This window comes from Miniopterus natalensis, chromosome 1, assembly GCF_054644295.1.
Source record: "Miniopterus natalensis isolate mMinNat1 chromosome 1, mMinNat1.hap1, whole genome shotgun sequence".
NCBI lineage: Eukaryota > Metazoa > Chordata > Mammalia > Chiroptera > Miniopteridae > Miniopterus > Miniopterus natalensis.
The window spans coordinates 179,017,075-179,043,525 of NC_142081.1; the positions used below are offsets into that span (position 1 = coordinate 179,017,075).

General features: G+C 37.5%; 1 protein-coding gene across 2 annotated transcripts in view; it reads right to left on the reverse strand.

Annotated features, from left to right (window-relative positions):
• Positions 1–16,087, reverse strand: part of NSUN7 (NOP2/Sun RNA methyltransferase family member 7) — a 31,753-nt gene extending 15,666 nt beyond the window's left edge. The window contains exons 1-7 of one of the 2 annotated variants that reach the window (XM_016206684.2): positions 15,941–16,087; positions 15,232–15,620; positions 8,765–8,823; positions 8,246–8,376; positions 5,189–5,341; positions 4,424–4,607; positions 2,817–2,871 (exon numbers count right to left, since the gene is read on the reverse strand). In XM_016206684.2, coding sequence (XP_016062170.2) covers positions 2,817–2,871; positions 4,424–4,607; positions 5,189–5,341; positions 8,246–8,376; positions 8,765–8,823; positions 15,232–15,544 — 895 coding nt within the window. In that variant the 5' untranslated portion in view covers positions 15,545–15,620; positions 15,941–16,087. Of the gene's footprint in view, positions 1–2,816; positions 3,028–4,423; positions 4,608–5,188; positions 5,342–8,245; positions 8,377–8,764; positions 8,824–15,231; positions 15,621–15,940 lie in introns of both variants that reach the window. The other variant, XM_016206681.2, reaches the window with a different exon arrangement.
• Positions 16,088–26,451: the final 10,364 nt, after the last annotated feature.

Sequence of the window (26,451 nt, forward strand, 5' to 3'; positions counted from 1 at the left end):
GTTTCCAAAGCGGCTGTACAGATTTACCGTCCCACCAACAGTGCCTGAGTGTTCCCGATGGCCTTTACCTTGTCAATACATGGCACTACCGGCGGTTTTTTATTTTAATGATTCTGTGGATGTGTGGTGGCAGGTTGTGATTTTATTGCTTTGCCCTCGCTGCTAACGAGGTGGGGTACTTTTACCTAAGCTTTTTTCGGGCACCTGGATGTCCTCTTTGGAAAATGCCTACTTATGTCTTGCCTGTTTTCCAACTGGGTTGTCTGTCTTATTTTTTGTTCATCTTTAAGAATTCCTTATATACTGTGGTTAAAACTCTTCGTCAGTTGGTATGTCCCCTCTCCACACTTTGCCTTTGCATTCTCTTAATGCACAGTTTTGTTTTAATTTATGATAGTACAGTTTACCAATCTTTTCTTTTATAGTTAGTGCTTTATGTGTCCTGTTTAAGAAATCTTCACCAACTCCCGGTCACAAAGTGTTTCTCCTATAATAAATTCTAGGAGATTGTAGATTTGTGTATGTGGTGTGAAATAAGGGTCAGTTTCATTTTTCCCAGCACCATTTATTGAAAAGCCCATCTCTTCCTCAATACTCTGCTGTGTTGAGTATATGACTTTTGCTGCACATATAGTATGAATGTTAAATTTTATCAGATCTCCATTCTGCAAATTCATCTAAGGTGATTATATGATAGATGCAGAGGTGATCATATAAGGTTATTATATGATTTTTCTCCTTCTATTAATGAGGTGATTATATAAATTGATTTTTAAGAATTAAATCAACTTTGCACTCATAGATTAAATCGTTTATTTATAATGTATTGTGATTCTTATATATTATGAAATTATGTTTCCTAATACCTTATTTACAATATTTGTTTTCTAATATTTATTTTTTACAACCCTGCTCACGTGTGACATTAGCCTGTAATTTTCCCTCCTTTAATGTACTTTTCAGATTTGATATTAAGGTTGTAAAACAAATTGGGAAGTTGTCCCTCTCTGTTCTCTGAAAGAGTATTAATTCTTCCTTTAGGACTGAAGTTTTTCTTTGTGTTTTTTTGTTTGTTTGTTTTTTGCTTAGTGGGTGGGAGAGATTGTCAAATGTGAATTCAAAAGGCATTAATATTCACTAATTTTAAGATCTCGATACAAAAGTATTCAGATTTTACCAAAAGTTGTATTAAGTTTTGGTAAATTGTGTTGTCCCAGGAATATGCTCATGTTGTTTAAATGTTCAAGTTTTTGGCATTAAATTGCTCATAGTATCTTTTTATTATGTTTTAACTGTCTCTAGGATCTGTAGCGATTTTGGTCAGATGGCTATCCAGTTGTCCCAGCACCATTTTGTTGTTCCCGTTTCACTGAGTAGTTTTACAGTTGTGAGTACATGAAACACAGTTTACTCTTGCATTATTATTTATGATTTGTATTATTTATTTGTGTTAGAACTGTGTCTCATGTGTGTTTTATGATCTCTTCCATATTATTCACGCTTTTGTCTTCCCATGCTCCAGTTTGGGTGTTTTCTTCTGGCTTATCAGTTCACTTATTCTTTCTTTAGCTCTAATTTATCAATTTCTTAATTTCACATATTGTATTTTTCAGTTCTAGAATTTTCTTCTGACTTTTTAAAAATTGTTTCCAGTTCTCTGCTTAAATTCTACAACTTGGAATTTAGTTTCATGAGCATATTAATCGTAGTTATTCTGAAGTCCACATCTGATATCTCCAGTATTTTGGACACTCTGCGGGCTTGCTTCTATTATAGTGTTTTTTCTCTTTATTTCAGCTATATCTTTTCTTCTTGTTTGTGTGGGTAGTTTTTTTGTTTTTTTAATTTAGTGCCAGACATTGCATATGAAACAATTTAGGAGATAATATGAAATCTAGGATGATGTTATTTTCTTCCAGAGGGAATTTACTTTTGCTTCAGGTAGGCAGCTAAGCTTGAGCACTAGCAATCCCAGGTCACCTTAATCCAACTGCTAATTGAGATGATTCACATTTGGGCTTCAATTCACTGGAGAACTGATCATTACCCAGGATATACTTCTTTTGTGCTCCAAATGAAACCCTGGTTGTTTACCAATCTATCTTTCTGGGTCAAGTCCTGAATTCTACTTTTTCTCTCCCTAGCCCTGTGAACCTGTCAAAGGTTTTTCTTAGTTTTTAGCCTCATTGAGCCTATAATAAAATGTTATTTTTAGTCCTAGCATGATCCAGTGAAAAACTTTTTAAAAATAAGAAACCTAATCTTCTAGTCCTAGATATTATCTCTGTCCCTTAAGCACTCCTATGGTTGTGCTCTTATTTATTAAAAGATGATCATTTCTATCACTCACTTTAACTAATTATTGTTTAAAACTAAAATTAAATGGTGGCTAAATGTCAAGCAATATACCAAAGTGCCAGTATGTTCATTAATTTAAACTGTAGTTGTTTAACCAATATTAAGCAATAAGAACAGACTGATATAGTATGAATTAGTAAGGATTTTAAGAGTACAGTTCATATAGAGTCTTTACATTAAAAAGAACAAATTCAAACATTTTAATATTTCTGAATCTTTTAATATTTATTTTCTATTTTTACTTGTTGATTTGAGAGAGAGGAAGGAAGAGAGAGAAACATCAATTTTGATGTTCCACCCATCCATGTATTCATTGGTTGCCTCTTGTATATGCCCTGACCAGGGACCGACTGCAACCTTAGTGTATCAGGATGGCACTCCAACCAACTGAGCTACCCAGTCAGGGCTCTAAATCTTTTATAATATTAGTTATCAAACAAATAAATATTGGTACTTACTTTTACATCCCATTTTTGTGAAAAGGTTCTTCAGGTCAGGATGCTTAGCTTGTGACTGTACTCCACACACAAATATTTTTGAGGTATTATTATTTGTTAAGATTGACATATGGGCAACTGTGTACCATGAACCTGTATTGACCATTAAGATATCATCATCCACATTTAATAAAGCCTTTACAGAATGGACAGCAAGACTTCGAGATTTGTCCTGCAAGATACGGTATGATTAGAATTTCAAACAGTTTAACTAGAAGCAGGAACTGACTTCTTTTTGCCTTAGGTAAAAGAAAGTACTTGGTAGGAATCTTGAACAAATACCTAACCCATTTTATTTTAAAACATCTTATATGATAAAATACAAAGTTAACAAAGGTAACTGATATAAACGGATTTAAAACAAAGACATTTGTTTAGCTTAAATTATGACTGTTATCATTTAAATTTTATGTAGTGATAAAGTAATGCCCAAATCCCCAAAATGTGATTAATAGATTAGTGATGTCCTGCCTTAGCTCCCCTTCCTATGTATTCATGAAAAACCATTCATCTGCTCCCTCCCTCCCTCCCTCCCTCCCTCCTCCCTCCCTCCCTCCCTCCCCCTTCCTTCATTTTTTTAGTATTGATTTGAGAGAGAGAGAGAGAGAGAGAGACAGAGAGAGAGAGAGAGAGAGAGAGAGAAGGAAACAAAAGAGAAACATTGATTTGTTGTTCCACTTAGTTATGCATCATTGGCTGCTTCTTGTGTGTGCCCTGAGTGGGGATCAAACCAGCAACCTTGGCCTATCAAGACAATGCTCTAACCAACTGAGCTACCTGGCCGGGGGAACTGCCATTCTTTTTCCCCATTATATTGTAATCTAAATTGCTCCTAGTTCACAGAGATTAAAAGATGGCTGACAAGTGTATAAAAGGGGGCTAGACAGACTGGGATTCTGCAGCTGATCTCAGAGCTTAGCAGGATGTCACTCTAATATAATGCCAAAACATTCTGCCTAAGAATATGGGTGCGGTGAAGGGACAAACCTAAGAAGACCCAGGTGAATCTGAAGTAAGAATTGGAATCTAAGGACATAAAAATTAATTTAACTTAATATTTTGGACCTTTTATTTTTCATTTTATGGAAACCTCATTATATCTCACATTCTTTCCCTGCATTGACAGACATGATACACTTCTTACAAATCACAGCTGTAAGGCTGTATAAAGAGATGACGGGAAAGCATTACATGGGGCATTTTCAAAGGCAGGGCGGTACCAGCACCCTCCATAGAAATGGAGGGGGAAGAGGTATCATCACACCTTTCTAGATTCTCTGAATCTGCCCTTGGGAGAGGAAAATACAGCTGCCAGCATACAGGCCTCCCCCCATGGAGTCTGGAGAGGACATGTTCTTTACGACTTCACCTGGGACACAGAGCCAAAGTACAAAGGAACACTGACTGTGGAGAAAGTAACTTTATTCAAGGTGAAAATTAGAACTTATAAACCTCCCTGATAATCTATAAAAAATATAATCAGTTTGTTAGGTTTTACTTTTAAGTGGAGGGATTCTTTGGGTGAGTAGAGTTATTGAGAATCACAATGAATATAAATGTTAATTTACCTGAAATATCAGTTTATAATCTTTGAAAAGATCTACATTTAGAAGATCACTTTTAAGATGAGATGGGAAAACTAAGACATCGTAGCAATGTTGGTCCACAGCAAAGACTTTACCACCAATGTGCAATACAGATTTGACTTTATTGTAGCCTTTTCTCTTCAAACTATAATAAACTTCTTCAGGGCTGTAAATATACAACATTAGGTTGTAACTGCAAGTATAATACATTAAAAATATATATTTAACACTAGCATCTTTTCCTATAATAAAAAATAATTCCACTGCCTATATCACATCTAATGGAACTTACAATATTAGGCAACAATAAGTTAAGATAGAGACAGAAAAGTTAACGTATTTATGTGATTATCTTTGGTAATTTGGTGATAAGATTGTGAACTAAACTATGATTCTCCAATGACTCCTCCAGATGTGCCCCCCACCCATTTAAAAGATAGTATTTCTTTTTTTTTTAATATATCTTTATTGATTTCAGAGAGAGGAAGGGAGAGGGAGAGAAAGAGAAACATCAATGATGAGCGAGTCATTGATCGGTCGCCCCCTGCACGCCCCCAACTGGGGATCGAGCCCACAACCCAGGCATGTGCCCTGACCGGGAATCGAACTGCGATCTCCCGAATCCTACCTAGGTCAATGCTCAACTGCTGAGCCACGCCCGGCCAGGCAAGATAATATTTCTTATCACATTATTTTGAAAGGTTGGCAATTTAAACTATGAATAAAGAATTTGAGTAAGACTCTTACCTGATTTTAGAAGTATTTATCCAGGCATAAAGTGGTAAAGTGGAGGCCCTTAGCTCCTGGTTCCTAACTGTTTCTGGAAGAATGTGGTAAATTGAAAGGGCATCATGTTTGATTCGATATCTTGCCAATGCCGCAGCCAATTTTGTCTTAAAACTAGAGATAGAAAATCAATTCTTGGTGACTATTGCATTGAAGACAATACTATCAATTTTCCACTACAAACATTAACAAATTAGATTTCAAATTTTCATAAATCCTTTGGTAATTCTATTTTAAATTTTTGTAGTCTAAAATAAAAATGTGCCATATTTGAAAATAGAAATCCAATAATCCTGCTTCCTCTTTTCAGTTTTTGCTGCCCCTGTATAGTTGTGCATCTGCTCAGATACTTGTTAGCTGAGAGAAAAATATGATATAGTGAAAGAGTTGTAGGATTTAGAGTCAGACAAATCTGAAGTTAAATTCAGGTTCTGTCCCTTACTAGTTGTGTGACCTCAAGATGGCTACAGTATAGTTTTTTATTTTAGAAAGAGAGACAGAGACATTGATTTTGTTGTTCCACTTATTTATGTATTTGTTGGTTTATTTCTCGTCTGTGCCCTGACCGGGGATCAAACCCGCAACGTTGGCATATCAGGACGACACTCTAGCCAACTGAGTACCCGGCCAGAGCTGCAGTGTAGTCTTGATAAGATTAAGGAACTTTCATGAATTTGTATCAAGCCCATCCCAGTTCTGATTATTCCATGCCTCAAAGTTCCAAACAATAGAGAAGAAAAACAAGAATTGGTTAGCATGACCATGAAGACCCAATCATTTTTCTTGATCTCACAGCCCAGTTTTTAATAAATGAGAATACAGGGCTTGTTCTTAACCCATATTCATGTCATTTTCACAGTAGGAATCTAATTGAATAATAAACCTCAAGGATAACCTTGAAGGAGAAATGGGACAGAGAGTCAAGTACAACTATTATCTACTCAGGAGAATGAGAGTTTTTCACATAAGAATGTGTTTATGTGTGAATATATGTACATGCATGAGGAAGTGGGGGAGGGAGAGAGAGGAAGAGGGAGAAAGAGAGAGGGAGAGAAAAAGAACATAGCAGGCATTTGGAAAGGAGAGAGAAGGGTTATCAAACATTAAGTCTTCTAGGGCTATAATAAAGTTAGATCTGTGTAGTGCTTTGTCCTAATGTCACAGAACTACACCAAGTGATACTAAAAACAATTGCATAATGCATTCATGCACATAAAGAATACGTTAATATAAAGGGGATGAGTGACTATTCTATATTATACAGTATGAAATGATTCTGAGTAGACTATTTTTGATTAAACAGTCTTTCCAAAATACCCATGTAGTTCAAATTTACCATAATAAATGCACTGACTGAATTATTTAATCATGAAATATGAAGATTAGAGATATGAAACCTAGAAAAATATATTTGTTGGGTATAAGGGGTAAGTACAGGGAGAAATAATTTTCCAAATTTCCAGATAACAGATATTTTGGACTGTGAATTTTAATATAATTTAATCACACAAGAAGTAATTTAAAGTATATATGCAGTTATAAAGATTTTATATAAATATACAATATCAGATTGAGGACAAAGACCAAATCTAAATGCTATTAGGATAACCAGATATTACTTTTGTAAATGAAATACTCTGTGGCTACTGAAAAAGATTCTCCCATAGTCTAAGGCAGACTGCAATGATAGAAATGGAGGCAAAAACAGCCTTTCCCAACACTCTTGATCTAGAAGTCCACCATCTCCTGCTACAACCTGAATGTTATCACAGAAAACTGCTTAGTATCTCTTTTTACCAGCATCCCCATTGTACATGCAGCCAGAGCTTTCTTTCTATATATTAAATTGTAGTTATGTAATTCCTAAGCTTAAATCTCCATCCCACGATTTCTCATGGCTACAACTGACATGAGATATGACTGTGTCATATCTTTAATCTTCCAGAGTACTTCAGCCAAGCCTCACTGTCCTAAGTGCAAGGAGTGACAGCATATAAACAGTTAAAGCTTAGGCTCTGGATCAGACTTCCTGAAATTTGAATTCTGTCTACTCCCCTTTCTAGCTCTATGACATTAGATAGGTTCCTTTAACCTCTCTGTGCCTCCATTTTCCCATGGGGAAAAACACAGGTTGGTAACAGTATCCACCTCATAAGGTAGTTATGTAAAGAGCTTCTTATAACAGTGATTGATATAAATTAAGTGCTCAGTAAATGTAAGCCATTAATATTATTACCATTGCCTGCGTCCTCTGGTCTCAGTGAAACTGCTTGAATTTCCCATAACAATATAAAATCAGATATCATACTGACAACTGTTTCAAATTACTCATTAGGTAAAATCTTCCTACAAGATTGTTGTTGCTATATTGTGCTTTCTATTAAGGTTCAACAGCATAACAACAAAAGCCCTAACAACAGCAGCACTTAACATTTATTGACCATTTACTATGTGTCTGGCTCTAATCGAAGCATTTTACATGCATTAGTTTAGTTAGTTCTCCCCACCACCTTTTTATTGTTATTTCCATAATAGGTTTCTGCTAATATTTAGGATAAAAAGAAAAACAAAATTAAAACATATTTGTTCTTAACTAAGTAAAAATTGGTGTGTTTTTTTCAATTTGTCAAAGCAGTGGGTTCTTATCTACTGCTGGAATTCTCATTTGATACAGGTTAGATTTTTTTTAAAAAGAGCTATAAACAAAGTTAAGTAAATAAGTAATAGCTGCTTCAAATGAAGTTTAATTTATGTATGTGAAAAAATTATTAGGGATTTTTCATGATTTTCCAAATACAAGTTGGATCTTACAGTTCAAGCTTTCAAAAACAATTTGATTTTAAACAGAATATTTAACCTATTTAATATTGTTTTTAAAGGAGCTTAGGAAACTTATAAATTTTTATATTTTTTCTCTATAAATTTTAACTCATCTACACATTATACTGTATAGAATTTTGCCAAAGAAAATAGTAATAATGATTTCATATAAAACATCCTTTTCACTTTTATGACTACCTGTTAAGAAGGTTCTCTACTTCTTGAACTTCCTCTATGGACTCTTCGTTTTTAGAAAGGAAACGAGCTTGAAATTTTCTATCTTGGAAATCATACAGCATCACAATAATTAGACAGCTCAAATGATCTGGCTACCAAGGGGAAACACACATAAACATAAGTATATAAACAGTATCTAATAGCAATATTTTCCATTCCATTATTTTTCATAAGACAGCAGGAATATGACTATATTCACATAGTCTGGTTGGATTGGGAGATAAAGACTTCAAAATAGAAAAAAAAAAAAATAGTCCAGTAAAAAATAAATCTTTCAAAGAAGACAATTTTTGGTATGCTCATCTGAATGAAAGGACTAGGGTCAGTATTAGAAGCATCAGAAGTAGAAAAGAGTTGAGAATATACTTCGAAGAGGTGTCAGCATTTAGCAAACTAGTTATGACTTAAACCTGAAGGCTTTTTAGTACTTTCTAAATAACAATCACGAGACAGCTAATTATATAAATGGTGTCTACTTACTATTGTAGTACTTGGAAAAATACAGCTATCTATTAATATAGTTTCCAAAATACCTTGATCTGCAAAACAAGGTAAATGTCTGTTATTGAATGTATCAAAGCTGAAAATGAAAAGTTTGGAATCAAAATACACTTTAGACAATGTCATAAAATACATTTACTTTCATATTTAAAATATACCTCGATTCTTGATAAAGATTTAAATTATGAAGGCATGCTGAACTATTTGCAATCTCAATGAATCTGGACCCTAATGACCCAGGCTCCAATGGAATCACAGTCAAAGGCACATTATCTGAATAGTCAAAGTAGTAATAAAGAAATTCCAACCTTTCATTTATGTCTTTTGAAAAACATTAAAGAAGGTCTAATTTATAATCTTTTATCCTTTTATGTATTGCTGGATTCAATTTGCTAATATTTTATTCAGGATTTTTGTTCTATGTTTTGTTCATGAGGGATGGCCTACAGCTTCTTCTAACATCCTTGTCAATGTTGGTATCAGGATTATGCTGCCTTATGAGTGGGAAGAGCTCCCTCTTTCTCTGTTCCCCTGAAGAGTCTATATTAGATTGACATTATTTCTTAAATAATGGGTAGAACTTACTAGTGAAGACACTGATAAAATGTGGTGAGATGATATTTAATCTAAGACCCAAATGACAAGGAATTCGTCATGTAAAGATCTGGGAGGAGCGCGCATTTCAGGCAGAGGGATGATGGCAAGGTGCTAAGTGGAATTTAGTGAAAATATTTTAAAATCTCTGCAGGGTACCAATGTTCCTTTTGTTATAAGTACTTAAACTACATATGGATCTTATATCAAAGGCTTTAACCAGTTGAATAGAAAGCGAGGTTAGCTTCAACATTTATGGGTAACCCACTATTTGCACAGTACACACTAAATTTCAGTTTTCATTTGGGGGATGGGAAAAGGAAAAGGAAGTGACTAACTCAGGAGCACAGACTCCAGTTTTCATGGGGAATCCTTTGGGAATCATTATCCACATTCCCATTTCACTTATAAGGAAAATGAAGTTTAGAGTTTCACACCTTTATACTTCCAAACCAATTCCTATCTACTTCATAGTTTCTCAGCATGAGTCCCAATTTTTGTTACAGAAAATCTAGCCATCAAAAGAATGAAGGGCAGGCCTCTAAGGCAGCAGACCTGCACAGGCTGCAGAACTTCGAGCAGTGGAGGTGCTGCTGGGCTCCTAAGAAACGGGGGAGGTAGAATGAAGGAGAAGAAGACAGAATACAATTTTGCCAACATTGCCAGGGCTCTTGTCAAAACTGGTATCATCTTCGGGCTGCCTTTAATATTGCGCAGAATGTATTACCATGTATATCTACAGTTTACATAACACTCTCGTATAGTAATATCCACATTAATAATAGTCATATGTTTTAGATATTGCTTTCTATGCTACACATTGTTCTAAGTGCTTTCCACATATTAATTCATTTAACTCTCATAACAACACTATGAATTAGGTACCATCGTTAGCCCATTTTATAGATTAGGAAATGAGGTGCAGAATGGTTAAGTAAGATATTCAGTCACACAGCAAGTGGCAGATCAGGAACTCAATGCGTCTGGCATCACAGTGCATGCTCTTCACCACATTATGTTGCCTTTCCATGTCTTACCCTTATAACCAACCAGAGTGGCTAAATGAAACACACTGCTAATGTCCGATTTGGGTAATCGGGAATCACCTGAAGATTGCAAACCTTGCCTCTCCCAGTTCAGCACAATAGCTCCAATTATCCCTGCCTCTTCTCATTAATCTGTTGAAGGGAATTTTTAATCTCCATTCCTCATGTGTTCAATGTGGAAGGTCTTTCCTAGAGAAACATCCCTAGACTTTCTCCCTACCCCTTGCTCACCACTCCCTACGAAAGGAAAATTGAGTTCATTTGATTGGTGAAATTGGAAGAAGGAACTGGGATATATCTCTCTTTCTCTCTTCCCTCTCTCTCCCCATCTACCTGGCCCCTCCCCAGCTTGTCTGCAAGAGGCATGCGTGAATTCTAGGCTGCTCTTCGCCATATGCCTTGTGTGAGCTGGGCTGGAGGGGTTTCTGCACGTCCTCAGCTGTGCCATGGATTAGACGAGAAGCCTCTAATTCAGCAGTAACATATTTACAAGCCACTTGACTGGAGATCAAAAGCCATATGCACAATCTTTTTCCTCTCAATTGGTTCCAAACTCAAGTGTAAAGGAGGAATGCTATTTATTGGACCCCTAAAACTCACATAGCCCATCTGGTCATCCCTCCCATTTCTGAAAGAAATATGGAAGATGCTTCTTCTTTTGACTCTCCCCTAGGTTCTCCCTCTCTATTTGTATTATGTATTCACAGTTTCCTTCAGATGAAGGACCTCTAGAACCTTTACTTCAAGAATGTCAAGGCCCTCCTATAATTATAAAATATAGGTAGATGGGGTTTTTATATGTATGGAACGAGGGAAACAACAAAATTAAGTCTTTTGGACAAAATTAGAAAAAATAGCCACTAACATTTTTAAAAGAATATTTGAGAGAAGTAAATACCAGAGTAAAGAAGCTGGCATTACCAAATAGAAAATCATTATACAGTTAAAATAAAACAATGTGAAACCGTTAAAAACTAGGATTAAGTATGGGGTTGCTATTCTACCACCATTTCAACCAGATGAAACACTTCCTCTTTTTATCTCTCTTCCTACTTGATTCCTTAGGTACATCATTTAATCTCTTCTTGAGCTCCACTCAATTTTTCATCTGCAAAATGAGATCTTCCATCTCAAAGGACTGGTATATCAAGTGACATAAATTGTTTTGTGAATTACAAACAGCTATGCACATGTAAGGTATTATTAAAAGAATTGCTTTAACCTGTTAGGTGACAACCAGAGCTTAAGAGGTTATTGATCTAGATCATTTTTCTAATGAGTCACTGTGCAATAAAGAATTAACTCAGCAGGCCTAGGTGGCCAAACCCTGCACATTCCAAAGAATGGTTTGGCGCTTGACTGGCTCCTGGGAGATGACCTCTATAAGCCCTTGGAATATTCTGCCTGATTAAAGTGTCTTTTTTACCTGGGTCCTTGGGCAGCATGGTATGAGCTTGACTTTTGGAAAAGCAAGAGACTGAGTCAAGTCAGCCACGAGGCACTCCATGTCTATATGTCTGACCACCAATAAAAACCCTGGACAGCAAGGCTTGGGCAACCTTCCCTGGTAGGCAGTACTTCATTAGTGTTGTCATACATTGTTGTTGGAAGAATTAAGACCGTCCATAAGACTCCACTGGGAAAGGACAATAGGAAGCTTGAACCAGGTCTCTTCTGGACTCTGCCCTGTGTACCTTTTTGTGGTGCTGATTTTAATCTCTAACCTTTTACTGTAATAAACTGTCACCATGAGTATAACAGTTTAGCTGAGTTCTGTGAGTCCTTCCAGTGAAATCACTGACCCTAAGGGTGGTCTTGGGGACCCCCATCTACAACCACTAATTCTCAAACCATACATTAAGCAATTACAAGGTTTTTTGCTGATAGGTTAGGTAATTCTGAAATGACCAGGTTTGTGGTACTGAAAATTCACCAACTACTATATACACCTAGAGAGGTTGGAGAAAGAATTAAGCCAGCAATAAGATCAAGGACATATCTTTCCTCAAGGTTAATTTGTTGTTTGTTAAGAAATTTATTTATTATTTATTTATTTATTTACTTACTTATTTATTTATTTATTTATTTATTTATTTATTTATTTATTTTAATATATCTCTATTGATTTCAGAGAGAGGAAGGGAGAGAGAGATAGAAACATCAATGATGAGACAGTCATCATTGATTGGCTATCTCCTACATGCCCCTGACTGGGGGATTGAGCCCGCAACCAGGGAATGTGACCTGACCAGGAATTGAACTGAGATCTCTTGGATCCTAGGTCGATGTTCAACTGTTGAGCCATGCCCAGCAGGGCAAGAAATTTATTTTTTAAGAAATCATTTTGCCAATTTTTCTTCCTTTTTAAATATTTAGTATTGAAATATTTAATTATTGAAACATCCAGAGATTCTCTGAAAATACAAATTAGCTGCCAATACTCTACTTCTCTGACAGAAGTCAAACTTAATAGGAATAGGCTACTCTCCATTACTTCCTTCAACAGAAAAGTGACCTTGGGGCTATTTAGTCAAGCAGAAGTAGTGGTTGTCTTCATTTCAAAAACATTATGCTGAGCCCTTTAAACCTTTAAAAGGTTAATCAGATAAATACACTCTCTGCTTTGACAGAGCGTATGCACAAAGAAGGACATCATCAAAGGAGCAAATAATAAAACTGGTAATATGATCTAATTACTTGTTTGCAAATTTGCCAGAAAAGAGACTATTACCCAAGCTCTCTTTAGTTTGTACATTAACCTTTTCAGGTTACTGCTCCTATAAAACCTTAGGAAAGAAATCCTGAGCTTTCTTTTCTGAACTGTGATTCCCTGAACCTATATTGTATAAACCAAATATGAGCTTACAAAATATCATGTGAAAATACTGATGACACTGATACTACAGAAGATAAATGTGAAATGACAAGAGCCTCCAATATTTTAAAGCAAAATATCAGGCTCTTAATTATCTTGGAAACCCACTGCATTTAGGAATTCTGGTTTTATTCTACTTGAACATTCAGAAATTATTCAGATGATAACTTAAGCAATATATTATTATTGTAAGAAGAAAATATTTGTACCAAGTAAACAACCAAAGCCATCTTATTTTAGAATTTGAACTTATAAAAATGAACATTTCAAGCAAAAGCAGGTTTGTAAAGGCCTATGACAATAATTTATCTGAATGGGATTTTCTGGGTCATTAAAAAATATCAAATAATAGCAAGACCCTTTCAGAAAACAAAAATAAAGATTGAGAGAAAGAAAAAGATAATCTACTACACACATGACCACATAATTAGTGCATCATTTTACATAAAATAATTTCAGACTTTTAGTTTTGATTTCTAAAGGTAAGATTCAATATTCTATTAGGAAAACAAATGGTCTATAATAGAGTTTTGGCATTAACATTAAATACCAACTAATCAACATAGATGGCCACTCTGCATTTCATTCTTGCAAGGAGAAATGTAAGAATGTTCATTTGATTCATTGGTTGGTCATTGAGATTAAATTGGAGGAGGAAAAATGGTTAAGAGAGATTTTAAAAGAAAAAAATCACAAGCAGGAGAAAAGAAATAAAATCTAAAGAGAAGTTGCCTCTTAACACCAAATTTTTCTCTATGTTAACAAATTCTTGGCTTCAGAATTTGCATCATCTCCCCAGACAACCAAAAATATATAATCATGTCTAAGAAATTAATGGGACATTTTTCCAGTGTGTGTGTGGGGGGGGTGTACTGAAGGCAGCCCATCAGTGTTTCTTTCCTTCCACACCCTCTCTAAAATCAATAAAAACATATATTTTTAAAAAATTAATGGGGCATTTTAATTCCACTGAACAATTGTTAACTGCCTATGTGCAAGGACGTGCAAGTAGGCCAGTAAGTATTAACACTAAAAATAAATATGCAAGTGAGGACTGCTCTTTCACAGTGTCTCTTTAGGAAGCCATGTGCTTATTTCAACCATGCTGCTAATACTCTAAATATTTCTAGAACTTCTTTCTGTAACTATATTCAGTCAGTTTACAAGCCAATATAAACTTTATAGTTTATATTACATTACAACATACTGTACTATATTATATTAAAGTTTATAGCTAGTACAAAAACAAATGTCTCCAGGCCCTTTGACTGCTTGCTCTCATAGTAACAATATTTGGCTCTGTCCTGGGATCCGCTCCATACTGAGAAGTTAATAATTAACCACCACTGAGGGACTCTGAAACATGGCATCTCAAACCCTAGAGGGAAATTAGAAACCAGAATTCTGCAAAAGTTTGGAGGAATAAATGTACAAACTCCCCAAATTAAAGCTATTGACTATCAACTGGGATCATCTTCACTGGGGTTGATTGAATTTTGACACTCATTTTAAATATATTGCACCTTTTCTTATTCCACCCCCGTTCCTCTCCCCCACCCTCCTATTGGGTTTTATGGCTTTGAGGGTTCACACACTAAAATACAAGATGTAAACACAGGGAATGGAAAGAAATACCCAAGGAGAGGAAAACTATAATTGGGTGTTTCAATGGATTCTGGTTCTTCCTGGTTCAATTTAATCACTGAATTACATCTCTCTAAGGACAAGGTTCCGTGCTAGGCAAAATCTACCCTGAAAAACAGTTCTGGCCAGAACGAGCTTGTTTTACTGGAACTTTCCTAATTCCTTGACTTTTGAAACTGACTGAAGATAGTCAGTTAACACAAAACGTGGGGGGGGGGGGGGCTGCACACCACAAATTCTCTCATCACTTTCTGGCAGTGCCCATCTTCAAGCCCGGTGCTACTCACACTTCAGGGCACTGAAGGCCAGCTCGTAGGACAATCGCTGAAAGGATTCGTCCTCGGACTCCTCGGACAAGGACCGCAGGGGTTCGTTCCCATACTTTATTAAGACTTTCTCTGGTGACTTTTCGATTCGAATACCCTGAAAAATGTTCGCTGCCATAATGTAAACGGGGTCCGGGTAACCAGTTTTTTCGGGGATGTCACTTGAGCTTTTTTCGCTGGGCGCTTCGTCACCTGACAGTGCCAGGGAAGCGAGTTGGGAGAGCTCCTCGGTATTGTTTTCTTTCGAAAACTGCAGTTTTCTTGACTGTAGCATGTCTACCCCCTGCCTGTCATCGATTACAATTAAGATGTTCCAGAAAATGGTTTTCCTTGTACCTTAAGCATCGTCTCTGTGAAAAGAAAAGGTTATCTCAGTAAATCACGCTCTCTGCAGGACCACGGCTGGTGCCCCCACCCCGTTGTCGCCTTGTTTAAAGACTCAGAAGTGACATTTAACTGGCAGATCTGAGCATCCTACACTTCAAGCCCAACAAGCCCCAACGAAATCTCCACACACTCGAGGGGGAGAGGGGTGGAGGCAGCTGGGGACTCGCCTCCCAAGAGACGGGCGGCTGTTCCCCGGGCCGGGGTGGGGACACAGCTCCCCCCTGAGCCGTGCCTAGGGCCCCAGCGGCGCCCCTTCCTCCAGCTCCCGCGAATCCTGCTTTACCCCAGAGGGCGGATGTTTCCCGTGGTTTTGGGGACGAAGATGCGGCACGGCGGACACCGACGGCTGGTGTCTGGAACAGCGCCCTCGGGAGCCCCTGGACGGCGGCGCGGCGACGGAGGCCAGCGAAGGCCGTTTGGTTCAAATGCAGCCTCTCCCACCGGCCGGGTTCGGGGCAGGGCCCGGGCCCCCGGCGCTCGCCTCGCTGGGGTTTCCCGAAGCGGGGCGCGCCGCAGCGCCTCCCCGGCCGCGCGCACCCACCCGTCGCGGGCGTGGCGGCCGCGCGCTGGAACGCGAGGCCGTGGAGCCGCCGGCCGAGCTGCCGAAGGCGCGCCGCCTCCGCCTCCCGCCGGCCGGCCGCCCCGGGCCCGGGTCTCCATAGCAACCGAGAGCGGCCGCCCAGGGCAGTTCCCGCGGGATTTGGCTCCGCGAGCTGCTCGTCTTCCCGCGCCTCGGGACACCTGCGCCGGCTCCCACACCGCGAAGTCCAAGGTCCCCTGCGCGGTGCCGAGGGTCCTCGTCCTCCCCGGAATCGCGAGTGGCCCCTCTTTCCCAGCGTCCCCTGTGGGCTCCTAAAAAGCCAGAATTTTGTGTCGCTGACAACACCCGGTTTAGCGGGTTTCGCAGGAGCGCAGGAAATGCTACCAGACAGGTGTAGAGCCGAAAAAAGAGAAAAAAGACGAGCCTCACTTTATTCCGTGCTTTTTACAATAGGTAGCACGTTAGACGGACTCTTCCAGGGTAAGTTATTTAAAGATCTTTCCCAACCTAAGACCGCATCGCTCCCTTACAGAGGCTGCCTGCGAAGAAAGGCGGTGCTAAAACGAACCTACAAAAGGTCAACTTCGCCCCCCTCCAAGTTATAGAATGCAACTGGGAACACATGTGAGCCTTCCCGGAGGGTTTTAACATGGCTACTTTAATTTTTGAGAGCCCCAGAACGAAGTCTGCATCAGAGAAAAGACTACTATAGATCTTAGCGGCCTCAGCATATGTGGAAAAATACTCTATTGATTTCTAGAATAAAACCAAATGACTGAGATTTGAGTTTATTGTTGAATTTCTGTGCATTTTAAATACTTCATTGATGGCCTTGTAACCTAGCTTCTCTCCAAAGTGCATGTTCTAAAACCAAAAAGGAAAGGCGAAGATTGCTTTTTCTCTTTCCTATTGCCACTTTGAAACTTCTCCAGCAAATTTCAGTAGGTCTGGTAATCTAAAAATTTTAATGCCTGTTGGAATATCTATAGCCTTTTTTGCATGCACTCTTAATGTCTCTTAACAGTAAAATTCAGTGAACTAATGCAAAAGTGAATTCATAAAGGTCATGCAATGAAATGTAACATATATATATATGTATACTTCACATTGCCTGGTTTAGAAAAACCTTTTGTGAAATAGTAGTAGGCATTGAGTTATGGAAGAAACTTGATAAATTATGTTTCCAATTTTAAGAGAAAAAACATTAAATCTTTTAAAGAAATCAATAAAATGCTAATATCTGTTTAAAAGGGGGGGAAAATCTGCTAGATATGTGGTCCCATTTTCTCCATAAGGCAAAAGAAACCAAAGTCTGCAAGTTGAGTGAAGTTCTTAATTCTAGACCGAGATCAAAGTCATATGAAAAGCTTGCAAGTGCAAGCCCCAAACTTAGCAGAAAGCATGCTAAATACACCCAAGGTAAATAACCCTACAGACCGTACTGGCTACTATTTAGGAATCTCAGAAATTTATCCAACTAGCTTGTAGAAGTGGTCCAATCTGGAAAATAAACATAATTTAGATATACACTAACATTATTATGGATGCTCAGGGATTGAAATTGTGTTCTCTAGTCCTTCCCTTAGTATGTTAAACAGGAAGGGATAGACTTTGGCATTTGATAAACTTACATCTGTGAAATCTTACGCAAGTCCTTCACATCCCTTGGCCTCAGTTTCTGCATCTGTAAGGTGGAGATAGTACAGTAGTCCCCCCTTATCCATGGGAGATATATTCCAAGACCCTCAGTGGATGCCTAAAACAATGGATGGTACTGAATTATATATTTATCACTATATATAATTGTGGCTATAAGTTTTGCAGTTTGAGGTGTAACAGCTAAACTAGCATGAATTTCTTTTTCCTTCACAATATTACGGATAGATTTGTTCCTACCATATATCTTAGCAACCTCAGCAAATGATTTTTTTTCTTTCCTATTCAAGCACAGAACGTTCACCTTTTCACTTAAAGGAAGCATTTTACGTCTTCCCTTTGGCGTATCCGAATTGCCAGCATCACTACTCTTGCACTTTGGGGCCACTATTAAGTAAATAAGAATTATTTGAACTCAAGCATTTTTATACCATGACAGCTGATTTGAAAGCCTAGGTGGCTACTAAGTGTCTGACAGGTGGGGAGCATGCGCAGTGTGGATCTACTGAATGAAAGAGTGATTCACATCCTGGGTGAATCCCAGGACAGAGCATGACAAAGTGAGGTTTCATCATGCTATTTAGAAAGGTGGGCAGTTGAAAACTTATGAAGTGTTTATTTCTCGAATTTTCCACTTAATACTTTCAGATCCCTGTTGACTGCAGGTAACAGAAACTGTGGAAAGTGAAACCTCGGGTAATGGAGTATGCCTGTAAGAAGAGTGTCTGGAAAGTAGCAAGTGCTCAGTAATTGTTAGATATTCCTTTCCCTCCTAGAAGTTTTATTTATAAAGAAGCTCCTTTAATCTTTAGATCCTAGGAGGTATGAGATTATAGAGAAAGCTAGTGTGCTGAATTGTGTTCGTGCAAGTTGTGAGTCTCTAATCTTTTCGCTCTCCTGCACAGCTGCCATGCAGTATCTTCTTGTGTGTTGGGAAAAAATTTAAACCTTTCTGCAACGCAGAATGCTTCCTGTGTGATCTGGCCTTTGTCTGCCTTTCCAGCTTCATTGCTTGGCATCCTAAAGCCATTCTCCAAACTGCCATATCTTACACATGCTGTTCCCTCAGTCTTGAAAGCCCTTCCCTTTTTGTCCGTCTAGTGAATGCCTATCCAATCTTTGAAACTCAGTGCAGGCATCACAAAGATGTAATTTAGTCCGAGACCCAAAATAATGAATGACTGGCTTCAATGAAACAGTTTAATTCTCACAAATAGTCCTGTTGGCATAGCAGCTCTCCTCTATAGTCATTAGGCACCCAGACTCCTATTTTAGGCTACATGTGAGGGCTGTGTTCTTGTCAGCTTAGTCCCAGATGGCTTACCACCATGTCCATTTCCAGCCAGTGGTTAGAGGAATAAAGAGGGAAGAGAGGGCTTGCCCATTCCTTTCAAGGACAGGACCCGAAAAGTATATACATCACTTTTTCTGATATTCTGTTGGCCAGGACTTAGTCATGTGGCATACCTAACAATAAAAGAGGTTGGTAAATGTGTCCAGCTAAAAATTGAGGGACCTATTACTATAAAAGAAGGGGAGACTGGGTATTGGGGAACAATCAGCAGCCTCTATTACATGCCTCTACCCCCTGACTTCTTTACCAACTAATCCACCCCCATGATTCCCAGAATGTCAAGAATTCCTTTTCTGTATTCCCATAACATTTTGTGCATGCGTACATGCATTCATTCATTAATTTAACAAGTATATATTAAATTCTTACTGTGTACCTGGCACTATGCTCAGCCCTGGAAGTAAAAAATGAATGTATTAAATGATCGGGGATCTTATCCTCAAGAAATTAATGAGTAGATATATTTTGCCACCCTTCAATTTTTATTATGAATATTTGTACACATATCTGTATTCCCTCTCCGTCTGCCATCTTTCTACCTGCATAACCTGAACAACACACACACACACACGTTCTAAAATAGTTTCATTTTATCTTTTTATTTTTATTATATATTATATCTTTTTATTCCCAGGTGGTAGCAAAATATTGCTCTCTTTAACACATACACACACATACATGCACAGAAGATATAAATATAAGATGTCTTAGGGGTTATGATGCATTTTATTATTCATCACAGTACACACTACAGTCTGCTGAAAATGTGAGGTAAAAGCTAGCTATAAACTTAAAATAGTATTGTCTTTCAAAATATCATTTAAGGAACTTCTTGGTTTTTTATGACAGATCAATGTAAATGACAATTCATTGTATTGAAAGCAAGATTTAATGAGCGTCTCTACCACCAAAATAAAACATAGGCAAACAGTTGTGGGGTAGCGAACTGATGGTTACTGTTTACCCTAATCATGTGTATAATCTTGCCTCCTTACCTCCCGCTGCTGGTTTATGGCCTCATTGTGGAGGGGAGGGCCCGAGAGGAGTGCATTAAATCTTAGTGAGCACTGTACCATAGAGATAGGTGTGTGGATTCAAGGGTTGTGAAAGCAGACTAGAAAAAAATGCAGTCTTTAAGTTGCACTCTGTAACATGATCAGAACATTAAATTAGAGATGGTGTAGAAAATTAAAAGTTAGTAACCTGGAGCTTTCTGCCAAAGGAACTTAAAGGAGTGCTTTTCTTTCCCCAGGGGGTAGAGTATTTGAAGTATTTGTAAATTAACATTCCTTGCATTTGACTCAGAGTAGCTCATGTATGTTTGCCAAGTAGGTGTTCAAAATACATTTGCTCACTTGCTTCAGTTTGATCTGGGCATAGAAAACTGCTCAGTTCCACTAAAGCATGTTATAGAAATATAAAAAGCATATGAAAAATAAAGAATTATAACTTGTGTTCTTAGACACTGGGATGTAATTTATAATTATTTAGAAATGGTGCATCCCCACGGAAGTGAGAGGGGATACATGCCCAGGAAGGCAGGAAACTTACCCTAGTTAGGTGAACATTCTCTGATGCTGGGTGAATTAGTGTGAAGAAATGTTTTACGTATTGTGAAGAGTAGCATTACTCAAGTGTCCTCTTGCTAGTCCTTGTGGAAACTTGTCCCAAACAACTTGAAAAGGATATCATAAGCTGATAATGCAAACATTCCTTTGGGAAAAACAAAAGATGATTGTGGGTAGGTTCTTTAACACAAGACCATCAATGAATGATTAGACAAAAAAGCCATATTCATTTGCAGAGAGGAATTAGCAGAAGACCTGGATGGAACAAAGAGTTCTAAGGGTGGCACATGTGGAGAGGAACAAAAGTCCACACCATAGCAATTCAGAGACAGTGCCATTAGAAACAACACCGAGATCTAGAAGCCAAAATGATGACAGCAACTAAGGTCTGAGTTACTTAGGATGCAAGAGGAAAAGAGGACTTATCATTCCAGTCCTTGATGGTCCTTTGTGGCCCAGGAGAAGCAAGGAGTACAATAGACAATCTTTGTAATAGACTGAACCAACGTGGTCATTTCCCAGAGTTGGTTATTCAAGCGCCACTTCCAAGATTTTCTTGTCATACCCATATATTTACTCAATGTTTTATTTTAAATCAGATTCATATTTTTTTTTAACTTAAAGTAGAACTATAAATGGAAAATCAGCATGATTTGCCATTAATGAAAATAACCACAACAAAAACAAAAACAATACTATAAGGCTTCAGGTTTTAGGTTGACTGTTCTTGGTTAAAAGAGAGATGGGCAATGTTAAACAAGTGTTAAACACTGGTATAAAAATGAGACTTTCTCCTTGTCAGCAGGATCAAAAGAACATTGAAAAAAGCAGCTTTTTCACTGTGTGGTTAAATGTTTTTCAGGGCCAAGTCTGCATACCACTTCAGATCATCTCTGATACCTTCAGTGGTGCTGACCCCACACTTGAGAAAACACTGCATTAAGAGACTTAAATTCAAGAGTCAGTTAGAGGACAACTGGTTCCTCTGAAACAAGAGGTAGGAAATACTAGCAATTCAGAACTGGCAAGAAAGAAATTGGAAGGATCTCATGTCACAGATGAATTCAGTCTACTTATATGGCATAATGGCAATAGAAAATTTAAAACTAGGTAGAGTCGGAAGACCTGGTTTTTAGTCCTAATGTTGCGATGAATTAGTTGCATGACCCCAGGCAAGTCCTTCCACTCTATATTTGTTTCTTGATGTGTTCAAGTCTATGCTTATTTACTAGTGAAAAAGTGGGTGGAAAGGATTTAAAGAGACTAAGACTGGCACTAAATTGGAGAAAGATACTAAAAGATGTATTTAAATATTCATTTAATAATATCTATTTAAAAGTTTATTTTAATCAAAGAAGGCAGAAATGGAAGAATAAAAGAATAAAGATATAGGACAAACAAAACAAATAGAAAAATGGTTGATGTAAATCCTGCCTAATTTGTAATTACTGTAAATGTAAGTGGATTAAATACTCCAATTAAAAAGTAGAGGTTAGTAGAATGAATTTAAAAATCCAACTGTAGCCTGGCCAGTGTAGCTAAGTGGTTGAGCATAAACCTCTGAACAGGAGATCACAGGTTTGATTCCTGGTCAGGGCACATGCCCTGGTTTTGGGCTTGACTCCCCAGTAGGGAATGTGCAGGAGGCAGCCAATGGGTGACTCTCTCTCATCATTGATGTTTCTCTCTCTCCCCCTCTCCCTTCTTCTCTCTGAAATCAGTAAAAACATATTTTTTAAAAATCCTACTCTATGCTTGCTACAAAAGAAATATTTTAGATTCAAAGACACAAATAACTTGAAAGTGAAAGGACAGAAAACTATAGCCATTCAAGCTAGATCCAAAAGAGAGCTTGAGTGGCCATACCATTATTAGACAAAGTAGACTTTTAAGACACAATCATTTCTATAACACTTTTTTCCTTAGAAAACAAATCATAGAGTGAAACATAGCAAGACATTCTGGCATTGTCAAAGGGTTAGGAAAACTGTAGCAGGTTTAAAAATTCTGTTGATCAATATTTCATTGGGAGCACTGGGTGCCTACTTTGGGGTCAAAACTAAGGTCACGCCTCAATGCTAGAATATCCTAGCAAATCAGACTGTACTGAAGAGGTAAAAAAGTATGGTTTTTATGGAGATTTCTGCTCTAATGCTCAACATACATAATAATTGTATGAAATTCCTTTGTGAAAGTTATGTCAGCTTACACTGAAATTATACATGCTGACTTAGCATTTAAATGCTTGAGCAAATATAAAACAGTATGCAAAATTAAATTACTGTTTCCTTTTCATTTTAATTCTAACTTTAAGGATCAGAAGAGTCATAAAATAGTGGGAAGGGATTTTTATGTTTTTATATAACTAAATAAAAAATTCCCACTCCTCCTCCAAAAACTAACCCAACTACATCAGACCAATCAAACAAATATATTCAAAACAACAAAAACCGTAATACAATGATTCCTCACTAGGTTGAAGTATACTGTTTTATTCTAAACTAGTTTTGGAGAGCCATCTGCTGGTAAATTGATGAGTTGTCTGTGATTTATTTTTTTCAATGGATGTATAGTTAGAGTTGCCAGATAATTTACACAATGCTTATTGAGTTTCAGATTTTAAAAAAATGATTTTTTTAGCATAAGTATGTCAGAAAAGTACTTGCTCCATATGCCAATACTACCTTGTTTTAAATTTACAATTATGCTCTTTCAAGTGACTCAGAAAAGATTTCCTTGAAATCCAGAGAATGTGACTAGTTAGGAATACCTTCACTACTATATTCACATGGTCTGGCGTGAAGTATTTGTCTTCCTCTCTTCTAGCTCATACCTGACTCCTTGCCATCTCTTAATTGTGCTCTTCTTCCTTGACTCTACTCTTTCCTGCTGCTACACTGCAGTCTCATATTTAAGGAATCTAGGTCAATTATAACTGTAAATGAAAAATCAAAAGAGAATTCGTTTTATTCTCTGTAGTACCTTAGTTGCAGATTCTGCTTATTTTTAATAAAGTAAAAGGGCTATACATTTATATTTTATTTTTGACCTTTAACATTTTTAATTGATGTTTTGCATTATAATATGGTATTAAATTTTTTTAACTACAAAAGGATATTCAGTGGAAAATCTCCCACCCCTGTCTTTCAGGCACCCAAAAGTTCCTTGGTGCTGAGGCAACCAATATAGTCGATGTGATATTTAGTCACCTTAAGGGACGTTATTTTCTTTTCTTTTCTTTTTTTTAAATATATCTTTATTGATTTCAGAGAGAGGAAAGGAGAGGGAGAGAGAGAGACAGAAACATCAATGATGAGAGAGTCATTGATCAAGCCCGCAACCCGGGCATGTGCCCTGATTGGGAATTGAACCCCGATGGCCTGGATCCTAGGTCGACGCTCAACTGCTGAGCCACGCCCGGCCGGGCAGAGACATTATTTTCAAATGAGAGGATGAATAGTGTTTCTTCTTAGTTAAAAAAAAAAAAAGAAAAAGACCGTAGGTGATAATAAAAAACATCTCTTTCTTCATAGCTATGGTTTTTAATTTAATGGCTTAATTTTATTTTGCCTGAGGAGCAAATAACAAAATGTATTCTCTTCCATCTTAGTTGCCTCAGAAGAAATGCCTACAATTGCAAAATCTAATTAATTAAAAACCTGCATTATAAAATATCACAAGATGGAGATACTGCTCCATGAAAGTGGCAGTTAAAGAGGGTAAAAAAAATCATTTTGTCCCTTTTTGGACATTTTTCCGTGTGTATCTTTTTCCCTGGCTTCAGTCATTCAAGGTAGTAAGAAGCAGTCAAAGGACCTGTGTTCAAATCCCAGCTTTGTCTCTTTCTGCCTGTAATTCTGAATTAAATGTACCTCTAGGGGCCTTAAAGTCATCTATAAATACAGGTTTATGCTCTTGTTATAAAGTTTACATTAAATAATATATTTGAAAATGGCAATGCCCACCAGCCAAAGCCACCGAGGACACACCTACGGTTAAACAAGTTGGGTTGTTACTCACTGCAGAGAGGGAGAATGCACATCATGGGAAACGGGCCTCAGTAAGAGGGTGTTTGAAAGGACCTGTTGCAGGATGTGGGCTATGGTTGGGTGATTGTGGGAGGGTCCAAGGAAGCAGGGTCCACCCTGATTTGAGTGCTGTCAGAACACAGGGGCAACCTAGGACTGGGTATCTCAATATTTATTTATAGGGAGGGCGGATAGAGTGAGGTTCAATTCTAAAGGTAAAGGAGCAGTAATGACTCGAATTAGCTGAGAGAGGGGACTCTTTGGTAGTTTGTGGGTTGCACAGAGACTTTGTTTTTGTCTGTGCTTCCTTCTGCCTCCCTTTCTTCTCTTTTAATCAATAATTGTTCAATTGAGCACCATAGCAGACAGTATTCTAGACTGTCTCTGCCGTCACAAAGCTTACATTGGTACCCTAATTTGAAAAGCGTAGTCATAGTATGTTCCCAGATCACAAACAAGTAAGTGAGTATCACCAAAAAGGGTTTCAGAGAATCCGAGGAAAAACACTCACAAACTTCCGTGATGCAAGAAAAACAGAGTGGTCATCGAGCCACGTGGGCTTGCTTCCACGGCTCTGTCAATGTGCTGTCAACCTTAAGTTGAAAAACCTTCTGGTAACAAAACATTTTTAATATCCTACTAGAAAGATAGTGAAAAAAGATTGGGTGCCACTGTCCCCAAAGAATAACCACAGTGCCACATGAGATTTTTGTCTGTTTTCTATATCAAAATGTTCTTGCCCCTAGTTGCTGAAAGAGATTTTTTTTTGGTGGATGAAAGGTACCATTACTGAAAGGGCATTTGACAACTTGAATTATATTTTCGCAGCCACCAATGTCCCATAACCAGTCTTTCTAATTTTATTGAAAACTAAAAATAGCTTCTGCTCAATCTCCATGCAAAACCTCTCTATTCAAATTCTGATCATTAATTTTTTAAAACAAAGTCTTCTTTTGGAGAATTTATTTTTTTATTCTTGTCCATTTTTTTCTCAGAAACTTGAATCTAATAGAGGATTAATATAAATTATGGTACTAGAAAGTAAACAATGCTGATTATGTTTAACCCAATAATTTAACAGTGTTTTCATCTCTAAAATGAGCTCTGTGCTTTGGACTTTAATCTCTAGTTTATAGGAAACTTCTAAAGCGAAGTTGCTACAAAGCTCTGCAGTTGTTTTAAACACAGGGACCCACTGTTTGGCAAACCTGCTTGACCTTTGTTTCTTTGTTCCCTTCTTGAGTCCTGCTGCTCTGTTCCATTTCTCTGGGTATACAGTTTATACTGTTGTTAAAATGCTTTCAAACTGAAATGTCTGTTGGGGAAAGGTATTCACGAGGTCTGATAAGTAGATGACGTTACTACTTGACAGCACCTGACATTACTGTTTCAAATAAACTTTCTAGTATCAACCACCGAATAAGGAAATAGCCCTCATCGTCCTCTACTTCTGTTTCTTTGAACAGAACAACTTAAAATAGGCTGTATTTCTGAAAATATAAGATAGTGTATGGTAGCTTTATCAAAATTCCTCTTACCTGTTTATAATAATACAGAATAAGCTATGAAAAGTTACTGAGTTTAATGTAATAGACAAGGGAAGTTTGTCAATATATCTGCACTTACTACCCGCAAGACAAGAAAATT